The 18,090-nt window shown below is 36.8% G+C and overlaps 1 protein-coding gene across 1 annotated transcript in view; it reads left to right on the forward strand.

Moving 5' to 3' along the window:
- LOC121072380 (titin-like) overlaps window positions 1-18,090 on the forward strand; it is a 246,198-nt gene that overhangs the window by 128,224 nt on the left and 99,884 nt on the right. Inside the window, exons 115-120 of the mRNA XM_040561912.1 lie at window positions 11,405-11,509; window positions 12,053-12,130; window positions 12,521-12,574; window positions 12,820-12,903; window positions 16,863-16,913; window positions 17,564-17,959. Of these exons, the coding sequence (XP_040417846.1) occupies window positions 11,405-11,509; window positions 12,053-12,130; window positions 12,521-12,574; window positions 12,820-12,903; window positions 16,863-16,913; window positions 17,564-17,959 (768 nt within the window). The remainder of the gene's footprint in view (window positions 1-11,404; window positions 11,510-12,052; window positions 12,131-12,520; window positions 12,575-12,819; window positions 12,904-16,862; window positions 16,914-17,563; window positions 17,960-18,090) is intronic.

An 18,090-nucleotide genomic window follows, 5' to 3' on the forward strand; every position in this document is an offset into this window, starting at 1 on the left:
AAAACAGAACTACCACCAGCCAAAGGTATATATCATCATTATACTGTCATTATTTGAAATAAACATAATGCTCTTCTGGAATTAAATTGAACTAACCTTATGAATTATGCTCTGAGATACGTGCTTAAGTAATATGAAATGGAGGGGCAAAAATGTGGCATGCATTACAGATAAATCTACTTCATTTAAAAATAACATCAGCTTTCTGACCTTCTTGTAAACTTTAAAAATTAAGATTTGCAGAATGGTTACTTTAAAGAGTATAAAAAGTTGTTTTGAAAAACAGGCTGCAAATATGGCTTCAGTTTAAAATACATAATTTTGCATCCCAGAATCTTTCAATAATCATTATTAATGGATGAGAGCAGCCGTATCAGTTCTCTATCTCTTTAAAAGTGAGTAAATTCCACTAAACTGGAGGTGGACTTACTACCAAAAGACTGGATATATCTGCTGATTTTTCTGTTAGCACATGAAAGGGCAATTCATTAATATCAGCCAACAGAGGGGAGAGAAAGTACACATTTCTGTAGAAAGAGGGATCTGCAAAGACAGGAACTGTGGAAAACTGAAAATGAAAAGGAGGTTAAAATACTGGAAATAACATAGGAAAAAAGAGGGTAATAGTTAAAGCAAATGGAAATTTCGTTAACAATTGTTAGAGTTGACAAAGCAGTCATGAATGCTAAGCAACAGACCTTCAAGTACAGTTGGATTCCATTAATAAGTTTCTGACCAGCTGTTAGAAAGATGGGGTGTGTTTTCTGCATTTCCACCTTGCCTCAAAAACTGAAACTAAACAAAGACTTCCCATGTCCTGCATGACATCTTTGACACCCTTGGCATACAATGTGTGTGAAGCAGAGCACAACCGGTGACTGAGTGTAAGCACAGCGCTTTCTCAGGGAAGACTGTGTGCGCATGTTATTGATTGTCTTATTGTTTCATATACATCTGTACAGACGACAAAGCTAAAATATACTAATATCTTTGAAGTGCCCAAGGTACCCAAGAAGGCTGTTCTGGAAGAACCCATACCTGTAGCTGTGCCAAAAAAGCCAGAACCTGCACCAGCTCGAGGTACTTGTTGCCCTGCACATTGACCTGAACAAGACTGTTTCTTACTATCTGAAATGTTACTTCTGAAATCTGATGTCCTGTCCATTTGTGATTACCTGAAATTTCCAAGTTCTTTGTGTGAATTGGGAATTCAATTATTTAGTATTTCTATGAACAGCCCAAAAGATATTTTGAATTTACTGTTTCGCTTTCATATTCTAAATCTTCAGACACAAAAATTTGATTTTTAAAATTTGATCATTGTTTTTTTGTAGAGCATTGCCAAACATTATCTTAAATTAACAACACAAATGTCCCCATGACTATTTTGACAGTCTCAGTGACTGTGTATCATAAGCATGAGTCTTTCAGAATTTATAAAACAAAACAAGTTACTCAGAAATGCACATACGAAGGGAGTTATAAGAACTGATAGCATATTAAGTGCTTAAAGAAATATCTGATCATTTCAGAGAACGTAGTGAAGAAGGAATGGTTATAAAATCCAGTGAACCATATTAGCTGTGGGAGTTGCCACAGTGAGAGGAGAATTGAGGGATGAGAACTACTCAAGATAAGAAAATAAACCAGTGAAGTGAAAAGCATAAAGAAAGAATGGGAACGGAGAAGGACAGGAATAGAGATGAAGGAAAACCAGTGGGATTTCTGTTCCTCTCTGTATCAATGCCTGTATGAGGAATGACAATAGATAAGGTATGGGCTGAGGTTGTTCCCAGCGAACCATCAGATCCCAGCAGGGCTGAGAATGACAGTCTCTCTTCCCTGGGAGGGAAGGCTGCTGAGTACATGGAAGGGTACCCTTATTCTCACCTCGCCCTTGAGTCGTACATAAACACAGGCACTCTGTATCTGTTTGTGTTTTTGTGAGCAAGTGAGGGAGAGGTGGGGTTGATACCATGAGACCAGTTTGGTTACTTTCTCGAGGGCACCTTTCGTTTATGTTTCACTGTTCATCATCCTGTTCAATGTATAAAACTGACTGTTACTAATATCTTTAAAGCGCCCGAAGTGCCCAGGAAGGCTATTCGTGAGGAAAAAATACCTGTGGCCGTTGCCAAAGCCCCAGAGCCTCCAGCACCCAGAGGTACCTGACTTCATGGATAACTTGACAAAGAAGATACTTTATCTCCTTCTCTTAAGTGTTGTCCTACCCTCTCTTGGCCTGTCTTTGGCTTAAATCTGAGACTTGCAAAGTTATGCATGCTGGGCGTACTGTGCTGTGCGTGTGAGGTTTTGAACAGGCTTTTGTGGTGTCAGCGTCTGCGTTGCCCTGTTTTTTGTTCCTACTTGGCATGTCTTTTCAGCAATGTAAAATGAAACACACTAATATCTTTGAAGTGCATGAGATGCCGGAGGCAGAGGTCTCAGAAGAGGAAGAGGTGGAAGTACCACCAGAGGAAGCGGTAGCAGTTGCCGAGCCTGGAGAGCCAGAAGCTCCTCCAGCTGAAGGTATATGGTGGTGTCCCAAAGTGCCTGCTGTGCTCTCGGTGTTGACACAGTACTGACTGCTCTTTGCCCCTCTGCCTTCTGTGGGGAGGGGTGTGAGCAGCATTTAGCCATGCTGTGTCTGTACGAGTCCGTATGGGCCTGGGGCAGAGGGTGGGGCTGGTCAGCAAACGCTCTGTCATAAGCCTCCGCTTGGGCTCTTTGCTGCAAGTAGTCCACCTGAAGGAAGTGGTGTTATCTGAAAAGGACTCTTCCTTTCCTGCTTCACTGCTTACCATTAAGCTGTTTGCTGATCTTTGTCCCTGTCAAGTAAAAGGAACTAATATCTTTAAAGTGCCTGAGGTGGTTGAGGAGGAAGAGCCAGAAGAGGAGGTGTCGGTGGTTGTTCCCCAAAAGCCTGTGGCTGTGCCCAAGAAGCCTGTGGCAGTGCCCAAGAAGCCTGTGGCTGTGCCCAAGAAACCAGAAGTCCCAGAAGCTAAAGGTATATTTGTGAGAAGAGCTGCTTTTTATTTTAGTATCTTGATCAATACTTTAATTTCTTGTTAGCCACTTTTTTTGTGTAAGATTTCTTATGTGTCTCCAGCCCCAGCTTCTACTGTGTGTAAGGCTGCATATGTAATTAACCAACCAGTCACTAGATGAACCTCTATCTTTAGAAATATCTAAACTCTTTGCTTCTGTCATCAGTTTTATGATCTTTTGTATTTTTCTAAACTGTGAATTTAAGAGAAAATAATGTCTTTAAAGTGCTTAAGGTGCCCAAGAAAGCTGTCCCACAAGAAAAAACACCTGTTGCTGAACCCAAAAAAACAGAACTACCACCAGCCAAAGGTATATATCATCATTATACTGTCATTATTTGAAATAAACATAATGCTCTTCTGGAATTAAATTGAACTAACCTTATGAATTATGCTCTGAGATACGTGCTTAAGTAATATGAAATGGAGGGGCAAAAATGTGGCATGCATTACAGATAAATCTACTTCATTTAAAAATAACATCAGCTTTCTGACCTTCTTGTAAACTTTAAAAATTAAGATTTGCAGAATGGTTACTTTAAAGAGTATAAAAAGTTGTTTTGAAAAACAGGCTGCAAATATGGCTTCAGTTTAAAATACATAATTTTGCATCCCAGAATCTTTCAATAATCATTATTAATGGATGAGAGCAGCCGTATCAGTTCTCTATCTCTTTAAAAGTGAGTAAATTCCACTAAACTGGAGGTGGACTTACTACCAAAAGACTGGATATATCTGCTGATTTTTCTGTTAGCACATGAAAGGGCAATTCATTAATATCAGCCAACAGAGGGGAGAGAAAGTACACATTTCTGTAGAAAGAGGGATCTGCAAAGACAGGAACTGTGGAAAACTGAAAATGAAAAGGAGGTTAAAATACTGGAAATAACATAGGAAAAAAGAGGGTAATAGTTAAAGCAAATGGAAATTTCGTTAACAATTGTTAGAGTTGACAAAGCAGTCATGAATGCTAAGCAACAGACCTTCAAGTACAGTTGGATTCCATTAATAAGTTTCTGACCAGCTGTTAGAAAGATGGGGTGTGTTTTCTGCATTTCCACCTTGCCTCAAAAACTGAAACTAAACAAAGACTTCCCATGTCCTGCATGACATCTTTGACACCCTTGGCATACAATGTGTGTGAAGCAGAGCACAACCGGTGACTGAGTGTAAGCACAGCGCTTTCTCAGGGAAGACTGTGTGCGCATGTTATTGATTGTCTTATTGTTTCATATACATCTGTACAGACGACAAAGCTAAAATATACTAATATCTTTGAAGTGCCCAAGGTACCCAAGAAGGCTGTTCTGGAAGAACCCATACCTGTAGCTGTGCCAAAAAAGCCAGAACCTGCACCAGCTCGAGGTACTTGTTGCCCTGCACATTGACCTGAACAAGACTGTTTCTTACTATCTGAAATGTTACTTCTGAAATCTGATGTCCTGTCCATTTGTGATTACCTGAAATTTCCAAGTTCTTTGTGTGAATTGGGAATTCAATTATTTAGTATTTCTATGAACAGCCCAAAAGATATTTTGAATTTACTGTTTCGCTTTCATATTCTAAATCTTCAGACACAAAAATTTGATTTTTAAAATTTGATCATTGTTTTTTTGTAGAGCATTGCCAAACATTATCTTAAATTAACAACACAAATGTCCCCATGACTATTTTGACAGTCTCAGTGACTGTGTATCATAAGCATGAGTCTTTCAGAATTTATAAAACAAAACAAGTTACTCAGAAATGCACATACGAAGGGAGTTATAAGAACTGATAGCATATTAAGTGCTTAAAGAAATATCTGATCATTTCAGAGAACGTAGTGAAGAAGGAATGGTTATAAAATCCAGTGAACCATATTAGCTGTGGGAGTTGCCACAGTGAGAGGAGAATTGAGGGATGAGAACTACTCAAGATAAGAAAATAAACCAGTGAAGTGAAAAGCATAAAGAAAGAATGGGAACGGAGAAGGACAGGAATAGAGATGAAGGAAAACCAGTGGGATTTCTGTTCCTCTCTGTATCAATGCCTGTATGAGGAATGACAATAGATAAGGTATGGGCTGAGGTTGTTCCCAGCGAACCATCAGATCCCAGCAGGGCTGAGAATGACAGTCTCTCTTCCCTGGGAGGGAAGGCTGCTGAGTACATGGAAGGGTACCCTTATTCTCACCTCGCCCTTGAGTCGTACATAAACACAGGCACTCTGTATCTGTTTGTGTTTTTGTGAGCAAGTGAGGGAGAGGTGGGGTTGATACCATGAGACCAGTTTGGTTACTTTCTCGAGGGCACCTTTCGTTTATGTTTCACTGTTCATCATCCTGTTCAATGTATAAAACTGACTGTTACTAATATCTTTAAAGCGCCCGAAGTGCCCAGGAAGGCTATTCGTGAGGAAAAAATACCTGTGGCCGTTGCCAAAGCCCCAGAGCCTCCAGCACCCAGAGGTACCTGACTTCATGGATAACTTGACAAAGAAGATACTTTATCTCCTTCTCTTAAGTGTTGTCCTACCCTCTCTTGGCCTGTCTTTGGCTTAAATCTGAGACTTGCAAAGTTATGCATGCTGGGCGTACTGTGCTGTGCGTGTGAGGTTTTGAACAGGCTTTTGTGGTGTCAGCGTCTGCGTTGCCCTGTTTTTTGTTCCTACTTGGCATGTCTTTTCAGCAATGTAAAATGAAACACACTAATATCTTTGAAGTGCATGAGATGCCGGAGGCAGAGGTCTCAGAAGAGGAAGAGGTGGAAGTACCACCAGAGGAAGCGGTAGCAGTTGCCGAGCCTGGAGAGCCAGAAGCTCCTCCAGCTGAAGGTATATGGTGGTGTCCCAAAGTGCCTGCTGTGCTCTCGGTGTTGACACAGTACTGACTGCTCTTTGCCCCTCTGCCTTCTGTGGGGAGGGGTGTGAGCAGCATTTAGCCATGCTGTGTCTGTACGAGTCCGTATGGGCCTGGGGCAGAGGGTGGGGCTGGTCAGCAAACGCTCTGTCATAAGCCCCCGCTTGGGCTCTTTGCTTCAAGTAGTCCACCTGAAGGAAGTGGTGTTATCTGAAAAGGACTCTTCCTTTCCTGCTTCACTGCTTACCATTAAGCTGTTTGCTGATCTTTGTCCCTGTCAAGTAAAAGGAACTAATATCTTTAAAGTGCCTGAGGTGGTTGAGGAGGAAGAGCCAGAAGAGGAGGTGTCGGTGGTTGTTCCCCAAAAGCCTGTGGCTGTGCCCAAGAAGCCTGTGGCAGTGCCCAAGAAGCCTGTGGCTGTGCCCAAAGTAACAGAACCTATTCCTGTTCTTAAAAAACATGAAGTTCTGCCAGTTAAAGGTACATATGTCAGTGACTGAGGCCATCCTTTTTTCTGTTCTCTCCATTCAAGTTTATAGACAATGCTTAAACATCCGAGTGTGTAATTTCACTGAAATTTTTATTCTTCATATTTTGAATCTCTTCCTCATCATTGTACTTTTCAGTATTTTGCATATATATGCATCTTAATATTCCCAAAAATGAAAATTAACTAATGTCTTTAAAGCACCTGAAGTGCCACAGAAAACTGTCCCGGGAGAGAAAGCGATTCTTGCAACACCTAAAAAGCCAGAATTTAAACAACCAGAGCCTCCTCCAACCAAAGGTACATATTGCTAGGAGGTTCCCCCATGAAAATACATCCTTTCTATTCTTTTCCCTTTTCTTTACTTATAACTCATTATATAAAATGTGTCAGTTATATTATCTTCTTGACTACCCAGGGAAAGATCTTTTGGAGCATAAACACTCTTTGATTGTTATGGACTCTTATTCACTGTAATTTTCTGTGTGCTAGTTGTCTTTGTCTTTCTTATGTTTCGTACGTATCTTTATACACATGCATGTAAAACGACTTAATATTTTTTAAAGTGCCTGAGGTGTCCAAGAAAGCTGTCCCAGAGGAGGAAATACCCATTGCTCTTCCTAAAATACCTGAACCACTACCAAGTGAAGGTACAGGCCATCATGGCTATTATTGTAAAGATAATCGTTTTTCCAGTTCTTCCAAACATAAGCTTTAAAAATAATTTGTCCTCTTTTTCGCCATTCTAGTGTTTGTAAGTTTTTCACTTCATGTTTTAGATTATATCAGTCTGTTTCTTATATCTAATATTATATTTTCATATATGAGAGTAAAATATAGTTTTTTTAATTAAGTATTTTCACATGATTCTGCATGGAATATTCTTGAGAATGAGTATCCTATATTATTCTCTTTTATACAATAATCAATTCTCACTAAATTCAAGTCTCTTGAAACCTACTATTTGGTATTATATTCATGTTATAATCTAGAATGAACTGAGAACATTACCATTTTTATTCTTTCCAGTAACAATTACTCATCCACAAATTTAATATTTAATTTATATTGTATGCATAAAAAACACTATTCTTCACACAACCTTGAATTAAAATTACATATAAATAGTTTTCTCAAGGCATGCATTAACTGCAGAGGTAACAGTATGAACAGATTCTGAGTGATTATGTATCCTAATGTGTTATTTGTCTGTGTATATTGAATTAGTGTTCTTTTTAGTGATATTTGCATGTTCATGTGAAATGATCTTATCATTGGAAACTTACACCAGTTATCAATGTTCTTTGAAGAATATGAAATCTTAAAGGAAGTTGAACTTGAAGAAACAGAAGAAATTTCAGTTGCAGAAGTAGAGGCTTTGCCAGCCGAAGGTATACAAAGTACCTAGAGGCTTTCAGACACCTTTTATTATTGTGCATTATTATTTTTTTCTTGCTCTGTTGTATGTATACCAGTATGCTCTTATTTTAGTTGCTTTCACTTTGTTTCCCGTCAACTGGAGTCTTCTCATCATTTTGTTTCCCACATTTGTTCTCATGTTATTAACACGTGTTTTTTTATATCAACTTGAATATTTGTGTTGTGTGCAAGCTACAAAGCAATAGCCTAAAGCTCTTTTATACTCCAATTAATTGTGTGATTTTTCATTAACTTCATTGGAAATGGAAAAGTACCATCTTTATATTTGCACTCTTCACACACCTACTGTGGTAGTGAGTTTACACTAAATCTACCTAATGTTATTTAAAGTGCCGGAACCTGAAAAGAAGCTTCCTGAAAAGCGAAAACCAGCAGCACCTACTCCACCAACAGAAGATATTAAATTGGCAAGAGAACTACTTAAAGGTATAAGCATCTGAATCCACCATTAACAATGGGAATTCAAACATATAATCCTTTTTTAATTATACTGATGAATCTTGAAAAGCGTGCTTTAAAACATATCACCATGGTTCTTTTTTTTTTTCTTATTTTTTATTATTCTAATGGTGCGTCTTACTAATGCTAAAGCCTGTATGAATTTTCACCATATTGTGGATAAATATTTTTTACTTCACCAGTGTCATGCCAAGTCAGTTTACATGGGTTCTTTTCAAAACTTATTGATTAAATCCATGTATTTAAAAAAAAATCTTTTGAAAGTTAACACATTCTTCTATTCTTAACATAATTCTGCTATCTTTAACACATTCTTACAAATGAAAAGAACTACCAGCAATAATTTACTGGTGCTACTTTGTGAACATGGTTTTCAGATCAACTGTGATTCATCAGACTTCTAAACAGTTAATCAGCCAGAATCTTAACTTTGTAGATCTTGTCTTTCTACTAGGTCAACAGTATTAATCAGTTGTTTGATTTTTTTGGAAAGTTTGAGGGTTTTTTTAATCTAGTGATGTGTATGATAAAATTCAAATAATTTTCTTTAAAGCTCCTGAATCAAAGAAGAAAGTTGTGACTGCAAAACCTGTTGAGTCTCCGAAATTGGAACCCCCACCTGCTAAAGGTACCTACCTAATAGAAGCGTCTTACTTCATTGAAGCCTCTTTTGAGCCCAGAGTTGTAGCTTTCAGTATCCTCTTCAATTTGCTTAGAAATATCAAACGGTGTCTTTATTAGGTTATAATTCAAGAGTGTACTCCAGTCTTGAATATATATGTTCATGTTGTTGTATTTATGTTCACTTTAATTTCCCATCAGGATATTAACAAACTGCAAAAAAGATAATCACAGAAGAGTAAGAAAGAGAGTGGTTTTATGAGTTTGTCACTTGTGTAGATGTTCATTTCAGTTCTCTGCTTAAAGAGAAATAAAAAGTACTATACTGTTTAAATGTGTATGGCATAGTTCAACCATAGTAACTATTTGTCTGAAATGTAACTTAATTTTGTGAGAAGACAATTTAGAGTTGGCAACGAATTATGAATTGAGCAAGCAGCTTTACGAGTATTCCCTTATATTTTTCATATGTACTGGACCTTTAGACAAACTGCTAAGCAGCACAGTAAACATATCTTGTTAATGCTGCTTAAAGTTTAGCAACTAAGCTGACTGTATCTTTATGAGTATCATAGACAGTGCGGATGAGCTACATAACCATGTAATTCAAGAGAAAAAGGTGATTAAAATGTAACTATAACTCTCTTTGAATACGTAACTTTTCTAGTCTTGTTAGACCATATTTCTCTTTTGTTGTTTTGTATGAAAATTTACCTTTATGTATAAGCCTGTAAGGCAACTGAAAACAAATAATGTGGAAAAAGGATTAAAAATAATTGACTTCAATCTCAGCAGTTTTACCTTTGCTTTGGATGTTCAGTAGTGGACCATCATTTTATCTTTGTGTGTTTGGAGAGGTTAGTTGTTGATTAGCTCTTACTACTGTTATGAACCTGTAATAAAATCTGGAATAATATTCTTTTAAGTTCCTGGACTTGTAAAGAAACCTCGCAGAGTAATTCCTGAAGTTACCCCACCACCAAAAGAAGAAGTTGTTTTGAAAAGAGGTATAGTAGCTTGTAGTGGTATAAAATCCCAGCATATTAACATTGCTCAGTGTATTCCCCTAAATAACATTGCTTTGTATGGTGTGAAAAATTACATGAACAAAGTACTACTTCATGTATGTTTATTGGGGAAAGAGTTTATAGCTGCAGGAATGAAGCAAGAGAATCCCAAAGTCTAACAAATCCAAAGGATCTATGCTGAAAACAGGCAAGAACACTGAAAACTGCTTCCCTATTATAGCTCTCTTCTGTTTTCCTGTTCCATGTAAAGCTTATGGAAAATTTCCAGTGTCTTCAGCTTGTGGACACTTAAATATTTTCCAGCAATAGTGTAAATGTTCTTAAAATCACATAAGTAAAACAGTATTCTCTGTTACGGTTTTCTTAAAAGTACTGCACCACTCCCAAGGGTTAGTGGGACTGTTGGACATCAGTCCTGTTTTCTGCAAAGTCTGGGGCCTTATAAATTACTTTGTGCTCAGTTACTGCTTAAAAAATAGGTAGCACTAATTCCCATTCTCTTTGAAATACGGGCAGGGATCATTATTCATGCCCACGTACCTTGCAGCTCACCTTCTAATTTCAGACAGTCTAGTAAAACATAATGTTCATTTTTCTGACATGTCTCATCAGATACCCAAAATGGATATCTGAGAGGACAATTATAAGTAAAATGAAAAACAGTCACAATAAAAATTTGAGCTCTCCAAACACAACAAATTATTTAGCCTTCTTCCCTCACTGAAGTCAATAGGAGTTTAATCCAGAATCCTCTGTTTTGTCCCTGAAAATTGCCTGTAACTTCAGTTATTAAGGCATGATTATGTACAGTAATTCATCGTTCAAATGTACTACTTGTCATTTTTGGCAGAAGAAGGCATGGGACTGACAGAAGTCATTCAAATATTCTATACAGGCACTTGTCTGCTGACTAAAACTTCAAAGAATAAATCCAATATTTACTCAATGTAGATGCAAAAATACATTAGGAACAGTTCCTAAAATGTATTGAAAAGCAAGCAGTAGGAAACTGAAGTGATGTTATTTAATCTAACACATTTTTAATCTCATACTGGTTATGAGTTTGTAGATTAAAAATAACTTGACATGAAATGTCATTATTAACTAACCTACTTTACGCATATACATGTGTGAATAGATAATGTTATTTTTTAAACCTCAGTATTATAATAATATCTTTTACTGTTCTTCCAGAATATATACCCACCATATCTTTTCCATGAAGGTTCTGCAATAAGAAATTTTATGCTATCACAGACAGTTAACATTCACATCTTTCCTCTCAGAGGGAATGATCTTAAATAAGCATCTTTTTGCTCTAGATGACTTTGAATTTTAAAATGCTTTCAGAATAGTATCTTACTAAGTATTTTATGTGCTTAGTTCTTTATTGTTGTTTACATATGTTTAGTCTTGTCTTGCTTGCTACACTATTCTTTTGTTTATCTGTGCTTTAAAAACTGAAATTCCTTTTCTTTTAAAGTTCTTAAAAAGAAGCCAGAAGAGGAAGAAATTAAACCAGAGAAAGAACCTAAACCTGAAGTTAAACCAGTACCTACACCAGTAGAAAAAATTAAGAAACCTGAAGGTATTAGTTTTCATTCAAATCTATCTGGTGAAACATAATACCAAAAATAAAAAATTAAAAATATATAAATAAATCCCACAATATTCTCTGAAATTCAGAGTTCAAAATTCTCTGAATTTTATAATTCATATTTTAATGGGTGGCTGTCATAAACCTAATTGTGTGAGTTAAAGCTTTGCTGGAAGCACATCCAAATTTGTCATCGCCTTTTCCACATTTGGATCTGGTTTCTGTGTCATGTGATTACTTCTCATCTTCACTGTTAGTAGAGAACTTTACAAGTAATTTATAACACTGATAAAAATATAACTATGTTGAAATAGTTAATCCAAATATTCTTTAGTTAAGGTCTTGCAAATATTTGTCCTTTTGCCCCCTTAGTGTTTCTATTCAAGTCCTCGTCTTAAAGATAGATGTTCCCCAAACTTACAAACATCTAAAACTCAAAGTCTAAAAAGAATGAAAACTTTTAAATATATTAGAGAAATTGGTATTTGGGGATGCAAGAAGTTTCAAAATATCTTACAAAATAATATTTTAAAGTCCCAGAAGTTCCTAAAAAGAAAATTGAGATACCTGTCATAAAAAAGGAGGAGAAACATGTACCTGAACCACCAAAAGGTACGGATGTGTGGTGCTATTTTCCTTATTGCAGCAACTAAATTATATTCCTTGCTGCATTTCATGCTATATTATACTAATACATTACTGTCATCCAGTCTGTCTGTGACATATACTGATTAACCACTTTGCATTCTTCTGGATTTCTTTTTGTCTTTGATTCTTCAGTGCTTGAAAAATTCATCATCTTTTTTTTTTTTTTTTTTCTGTTGTATCTGGCTTTACCAGAATTCATCCCAAGTAAATTTCTTGCTTTTTGGCTAAATAAGATACAAATAAAGTCTGTCTTCTATTAACTTTCTCTGCAATGTTGCTTCTAATTTTAATATTCAATGAGATTTTAAAACATGTAAATTAACCTATTTGTAATCATTGTGTTTGAAATGCCAGAAGCTAAGCAAGCAGCTATCCCAGTTCCTGGGCCTGAATCTAAGCCTGCAGTAGGTAAGTCTTCTTTAGTCATGAATACCAATGCAGCCTTTCCTGTGCATCTTTTTTATTTTCCATTCAGAATTTTAAATTCGGAGATTTCTGGTTAAAAGGACATTAAAAATACATCTCAGCTTTAGTACTATAAAGACTGGAACATTCATACATTCTGCAGAACATCTTAGAGAACACGGTGCCTAAAACAAAATTATTTATTGAAATAAATAAATGAGAACTCCTTTTTTTTTTTTCCCCTCCAGCTTTAAAATCTCCAAAACCAGTAGCAGAACCAACGCCAGCTATTACTACTCCAGTGACAGTCCCTGTGGTTGGAAAGAAAGCAGGTATTTATGTTAGTTCTATTCTATTCATAGGGTTTTTCTCCCTTAGATACATAAATACCTTCAAGATAAAGAGAATTAATTACAAGCTGTACAATCATACAACTCATTCATTACAAGGAGATTTGAGATCCTGTCCCAGGATCGTGTTATTCTTGATACTGCCACCCAATGTAAAAGAAGCTTGTCTCTGTGAAAAACCGTTGAGATAAATCTGTACTCTTGTTTCTGGATGGTTAAATGTTTGCTTTTATTGTCAAAAATTAATATGAAACTATGAAAATTGTGTTTTCTGTTGATTTCTTTATGCAGTTCTGTGTTTTGATGTATGTCTTCTGACTCACATTTTAAGTTTTCTGTGTAGCAAATGAAAGGTTACACGTATTTCTAAACAATTCCTGCATTATTTGTTTTTTTGTTTTATAAATCGTTATTGAAATCATGAGGAACAGTAGCAGTAGTCTTGAAAAACTAGAGTATTACTAGTTTCCTGTTATATGCTTAGGATCCTAGGTCATATCCACTGTGGAAAAAAGAGTCCTTTCTCCTGGAAGCACTCCAAGTCTGAAGTCTGTCAATAGGGCTGATGTACATGCTGCTTGCCCATCATTCAGAGAGCCTTATCTTAAAACACAGCTCAGACCTTGGGCACTTGAGAAGCCCGCTCATGAATGTCTCATGGTCATTGATTTGGTGATGTAGTCAGACCTGCAGTGGCACCACTAAACCATTCTATATAGATGGCCATGTCTTAGAACCATTATTTTCTGGTACTTTCAACCTGGATTAGATTTCGATTGGCAAACTAGTGGGATGATGCTCTGCACCATAACAGAGGTTTCCTTGAGTCCTCTGTGCTGTTTGTGTGTGCAATTCTTATCTTTTCTGTGTGTGTGTTGTGTTGTAAATTTTGTGTTATATGAAGATAGTGTTCTATGTTCATTTTATTTCAGGTATAGCTGGAAATTTTGTCTTAAAATTTATTACTCTTGATGCTTATTCTTATGGATTTTAACTCTCTAAATTACCTGTGAAACCTTTGTAGCTGCAGAAAAGCCCGATGCACCATCTGTACTAAAGCATAAAGGTAAAATGTCCCCAGTGGAAGAAGACAAGACTGAGTCAATTGTGTTAAAGAAGATTTCAGTTGAGAAACACATACATGTCAAAGAGAGAGTAAGTCCTAAGGAGACAGTTCTGGATGTTCAAATGATAGAGCCACTTGAGTTGAAAATCTCACTGGAAACAGCTGATGGAATACTGAACCTAGAGAGAGATGATCAAGTGGCTCTTAAATATTTTGTGCTGACTCCTGAAGGAGGGGAGCCAGAAATGACACACACAGTTTCAAGAAAAACTCCTACCCCTACAGGTGAGAAAAGAGAAGTTACAATAGATCACCTTATTTATGAAAAGGATGAACCACTACTACCTGATGGGGAGTTGAAATTGATCTATATGTCATCTGAATATGAGGAAAGTGATTCCAGAGAAGAAAAGGGCGGTGGAACTAAATTGGCTGTTCATAAGGAACGTGCTATAGAGAGAGTCTCTGACAAGTCTAGGGTTCTTCAGGAAAGAAAGATTCCTGTGCATGAAAAAGGAGAGGAAACTGAGTCAATTTATGTGCCTAAACATATACTCAAAGAGCCTTACGAGCCCGGAGACCAAAAAAGACTAAGAAAAGGGAGAAAATCAAAAATCAGTTTGCACCCTGAAGAATCTCCCATTAAGGATGAAACTTCATTTGTAAAGAATATCACAGAAGCAAAAATAACTGAAACTCCTCTGATTAGAAGTGAGGAGAGTGGAGGATTTACTCTAGAGAAATCTGAAGTTCCTCTTGAAGAATCCATGAAAGACAGTGACATATTGAAGAAAACTCAACAGATAAAGAAATACGGTACTACAGTAGCTGAAATTCGTATTGATAAGATTCTTAGTAAAGAAGCAAATAAAATGGAAACTATTCAAGATGATGAGAAAATGGACCTTACATCAGCAGAACTATATTCCTTAGAACTGTTGAATAAGACTACTGAACCAGCATTGAAAAAAGGTGTTGATCTAGAATACCCCACTGAAGAAGAGGAGGTTCCCAGAGAAAAATCTTACAGAATCTTTGAACAGTCTATTCCTAAGCCACAAATAGTGGAAATGAAAGCAGGAGCTAAATATTCTGCACAGGAAGGAGAACCCACTGAAGTTCATTATGTGGAGGGTTCAGAAATACTGACTGAGAAAGCTCTACTAAGTGATAGAAAAATCAGCAAGAGGATAACATCAGAGAATAAAGACAAAACTACTTTCAGCACCCACTTAAAAGAGAAATTTAAACAGTCAAGTGCCCCTGAAAAGTTGCCTGTGGAGAAAGAAGAATTTGATACAGTGATTACAGGAGGAGGAATGGAAGGTGAAGTTTCCATAGGAGAACATGAAAAGGGAGTCACAGATGAAATAGCTGACAGAACTGAGTCCGTAAAGAAAACGCCTATTCAGCCACCAAAGAGCCAAGATAAAGAACAATTCCATAAAGCTCATACCTCTCCAGATGAAAGTGAAGAAGCTCCATCCCTTAAAGGCAGCAAAACTAAAACTGAAGAAAAGAAAGACTCTTTGACTGTGGAAGAAGTGAAGATTTCTGGAAGAGAGCTTCAAGGTACAGAACCTACTTCAGATGAAAAAACAGCAGCTAAAAATGGCATTAGAAAAAGCACATCTCTTAGCAAGAAAAAAGAGAAGGAAAACCTTCCAGACAAAATACCATCAAGCAAAGGAATCTCTGCAAGTGAAACAATCACTCACTCCTCAAGCATAGGTAAGATAATCACTCCGAAGAATGTAGGAAAGAAGGAGTGCTGGAAATCAGAACCCACTCACATGAATGAGCAAGCCAGTAATCTTTTAAGTGAGGGCAGGAATTTGGATGCAGCTGGAGAATCACATGAATTTCTGGATGTTCCTGCAAAGTCTCATGCAAAGCGAGGTGAGGAAGACTGCTGCCAAATTCTTCCACAAAGTGCTCATATTATTTGCTTCAAGAGAAAATACCATTTTCCATTGTGATGTTTGTTTTTCTTCTTTAACACCATTTACATTTCCATCCAGTGTATTAGCTGGCTGCATTGGCATTCAGCCACTCTCGATATGTTTGTCTTACTCTATGTATGTATATCCATGTAGTTTATGTTCATTGTCTGAGCCTTACATTTTTGTAAGACAGCATAAATCATGTTACATGTCATTATCTCCTCAGAAAAACTAAAACTTTTCTCCTAGTATTCATTTTTCCATCCACTGCAATAAAATCTGTCCTGCATTTCATTCACATCATTCTGACATTAAAAGTGTATTTTATATTTCCTTACACAAAATGATGATGAGAAGCAGTATAGTGGGGGAAATATTTTCAAAAGTTTTAGATGTGTCGTCACAATTTGGGCAACTGATGGAACGTGTGAGAATGTCACATTGTACCAAAACATATATTTAATTTTTACAACTTATATTTTTGTTGTCTTCATTAGTAAAAGTGTGTGCTTTTCTCAATTAACACATTTTTTAATAGATACTTGAACTATTTTGGTTGATGGGTGAGTATTGATCAAGAGTTTAATTGTGAGAAAAGTGTCAGGGAATGGCAGAATTTTACAAAATAAGGGACAAGAGAATAAATTGAGGAACTAGGAGTTCCTAAGCTGCCTTTCGTTCCTCACTGCTGAATATATGACTTTTCCACCCTTGAAGATACTGAACTTACCATTCAGATATAGACTGTATAAGCTGTATAGATATATATTTATGTCTATATCTTCCTTCCCTTGTATGTGTATATAACTAAAGAAAGAGAATATCTGATTTGTAAAAAAATAAAAAAAAAAATAAAAAAAAAATGCTTGTCTTAATTTTCATATGTAAGTCTATTAAACTCCATTCCTAATGCTATTGCTGTTCTGCTTCAGAGGCCAAGCCATCAAAAGAAGAAACTCCGAAGGGTATCAGCCCAGTCAAAGGTAAAAATTATTATAAAATGCCTGTGATGGGGAATGACTGTTAACCTTTCCATGCTTGTTTCAATAGTTAGACATTATGAGAATATTAGATAGGTCCAGAGTCAGATGTAGTATGTATGTAGTTAGAGGTTGTGCAGCCTCCCAGCACAGCTTCATCATGTAAGCAAGGCTATGCATTCCCCTTCAGGGCACAACTAGTCCACTCGGGGCAAAGAAGAGACAGTGGCAGAACTACTCCACCTCCTTTGAAATTCATAAAAATCAAACAGTTGTGAAGTTTAAACACAGTTACCCTCAAAATACCTATCCCTTCAGATTCAAGACATAAATGCATGATTCTGTTCTCCCATGTTTTGGTCTCAGTAGATGAGATTTGGTAATCAGGAGTTTGAAAGATGACATAATAAAACTTGGTCAGCACAATTGTACTAACAGAGACCCAATTATTTCAGTTCAGGTAATATGACAAAAATTTAACATTACTTGCTAGCTCTGTTGAAATTCCATTAAAGGCATAGGGCCAGCAACACTCTGAAATGCATCAGTGAAACAGGTGGGTCACAAACCCATTCCAGTTTGGCTCTGCAGAATACTTACAATAAAAGCAATAAATCAGGGTTAGATTATTAATTTCTGTGTCTGAATTACAGCCAAGAAGACACCTTCACCAGCAGATGCAGAAAGAAGGAAACTCAGGCCAGGCAGTGGTGGTGAAAAACCTCCTGAAGAGCCTCCATTCACTTATCAACTCAAGGCTGTGCCACTGAAGTTTGTCAAGGAGATGAAAGATATAGTCCTGACAGAAGCAGAATCTGTTGGGTCTTCTGCAATCTTTGAAGTCCTTATTTCACCATCCACTGCAATTACCAGCTGGATGAAAGATGGAAGTAACATCCGAGAGAGCCCAAAGCACAAGTTTATCGCAGATGGCAAAGATAGGAAGCTGCATATTATTGATGTCCAGCTATCAGATGCTGGTGAATATACTTGTGTGTTACGACTGGGTAACAAAGAAAAGACCTCTACAGCCAAACTCATTGTTGAAGGTAATCCCTGTTTCAGATCTGTCAATAATTTAAAGGCTAGCTACTCCTAAAGCTTTCTAGCTTTACTGGTACATTCTGAGTTTACAGTGATTGTTAGATGCATTCTTTGATTTTCATTGATCACTACACAA

The sequence above is a fragment of the Cygnus olor genome, chromosome 6 (genome assembly GCF_009769625.2).
Source record: "Cygnus olor isolate bCygOlo1 chromosome 6, bCygOlo1.pri.v2, whole genome shotgun sequence".
Lineage (NCBI taxonomy): Eukaryota > Metazoa > Chordata > Aves > Anseriformes > Anatidae > Cygnus > Cygnus olor.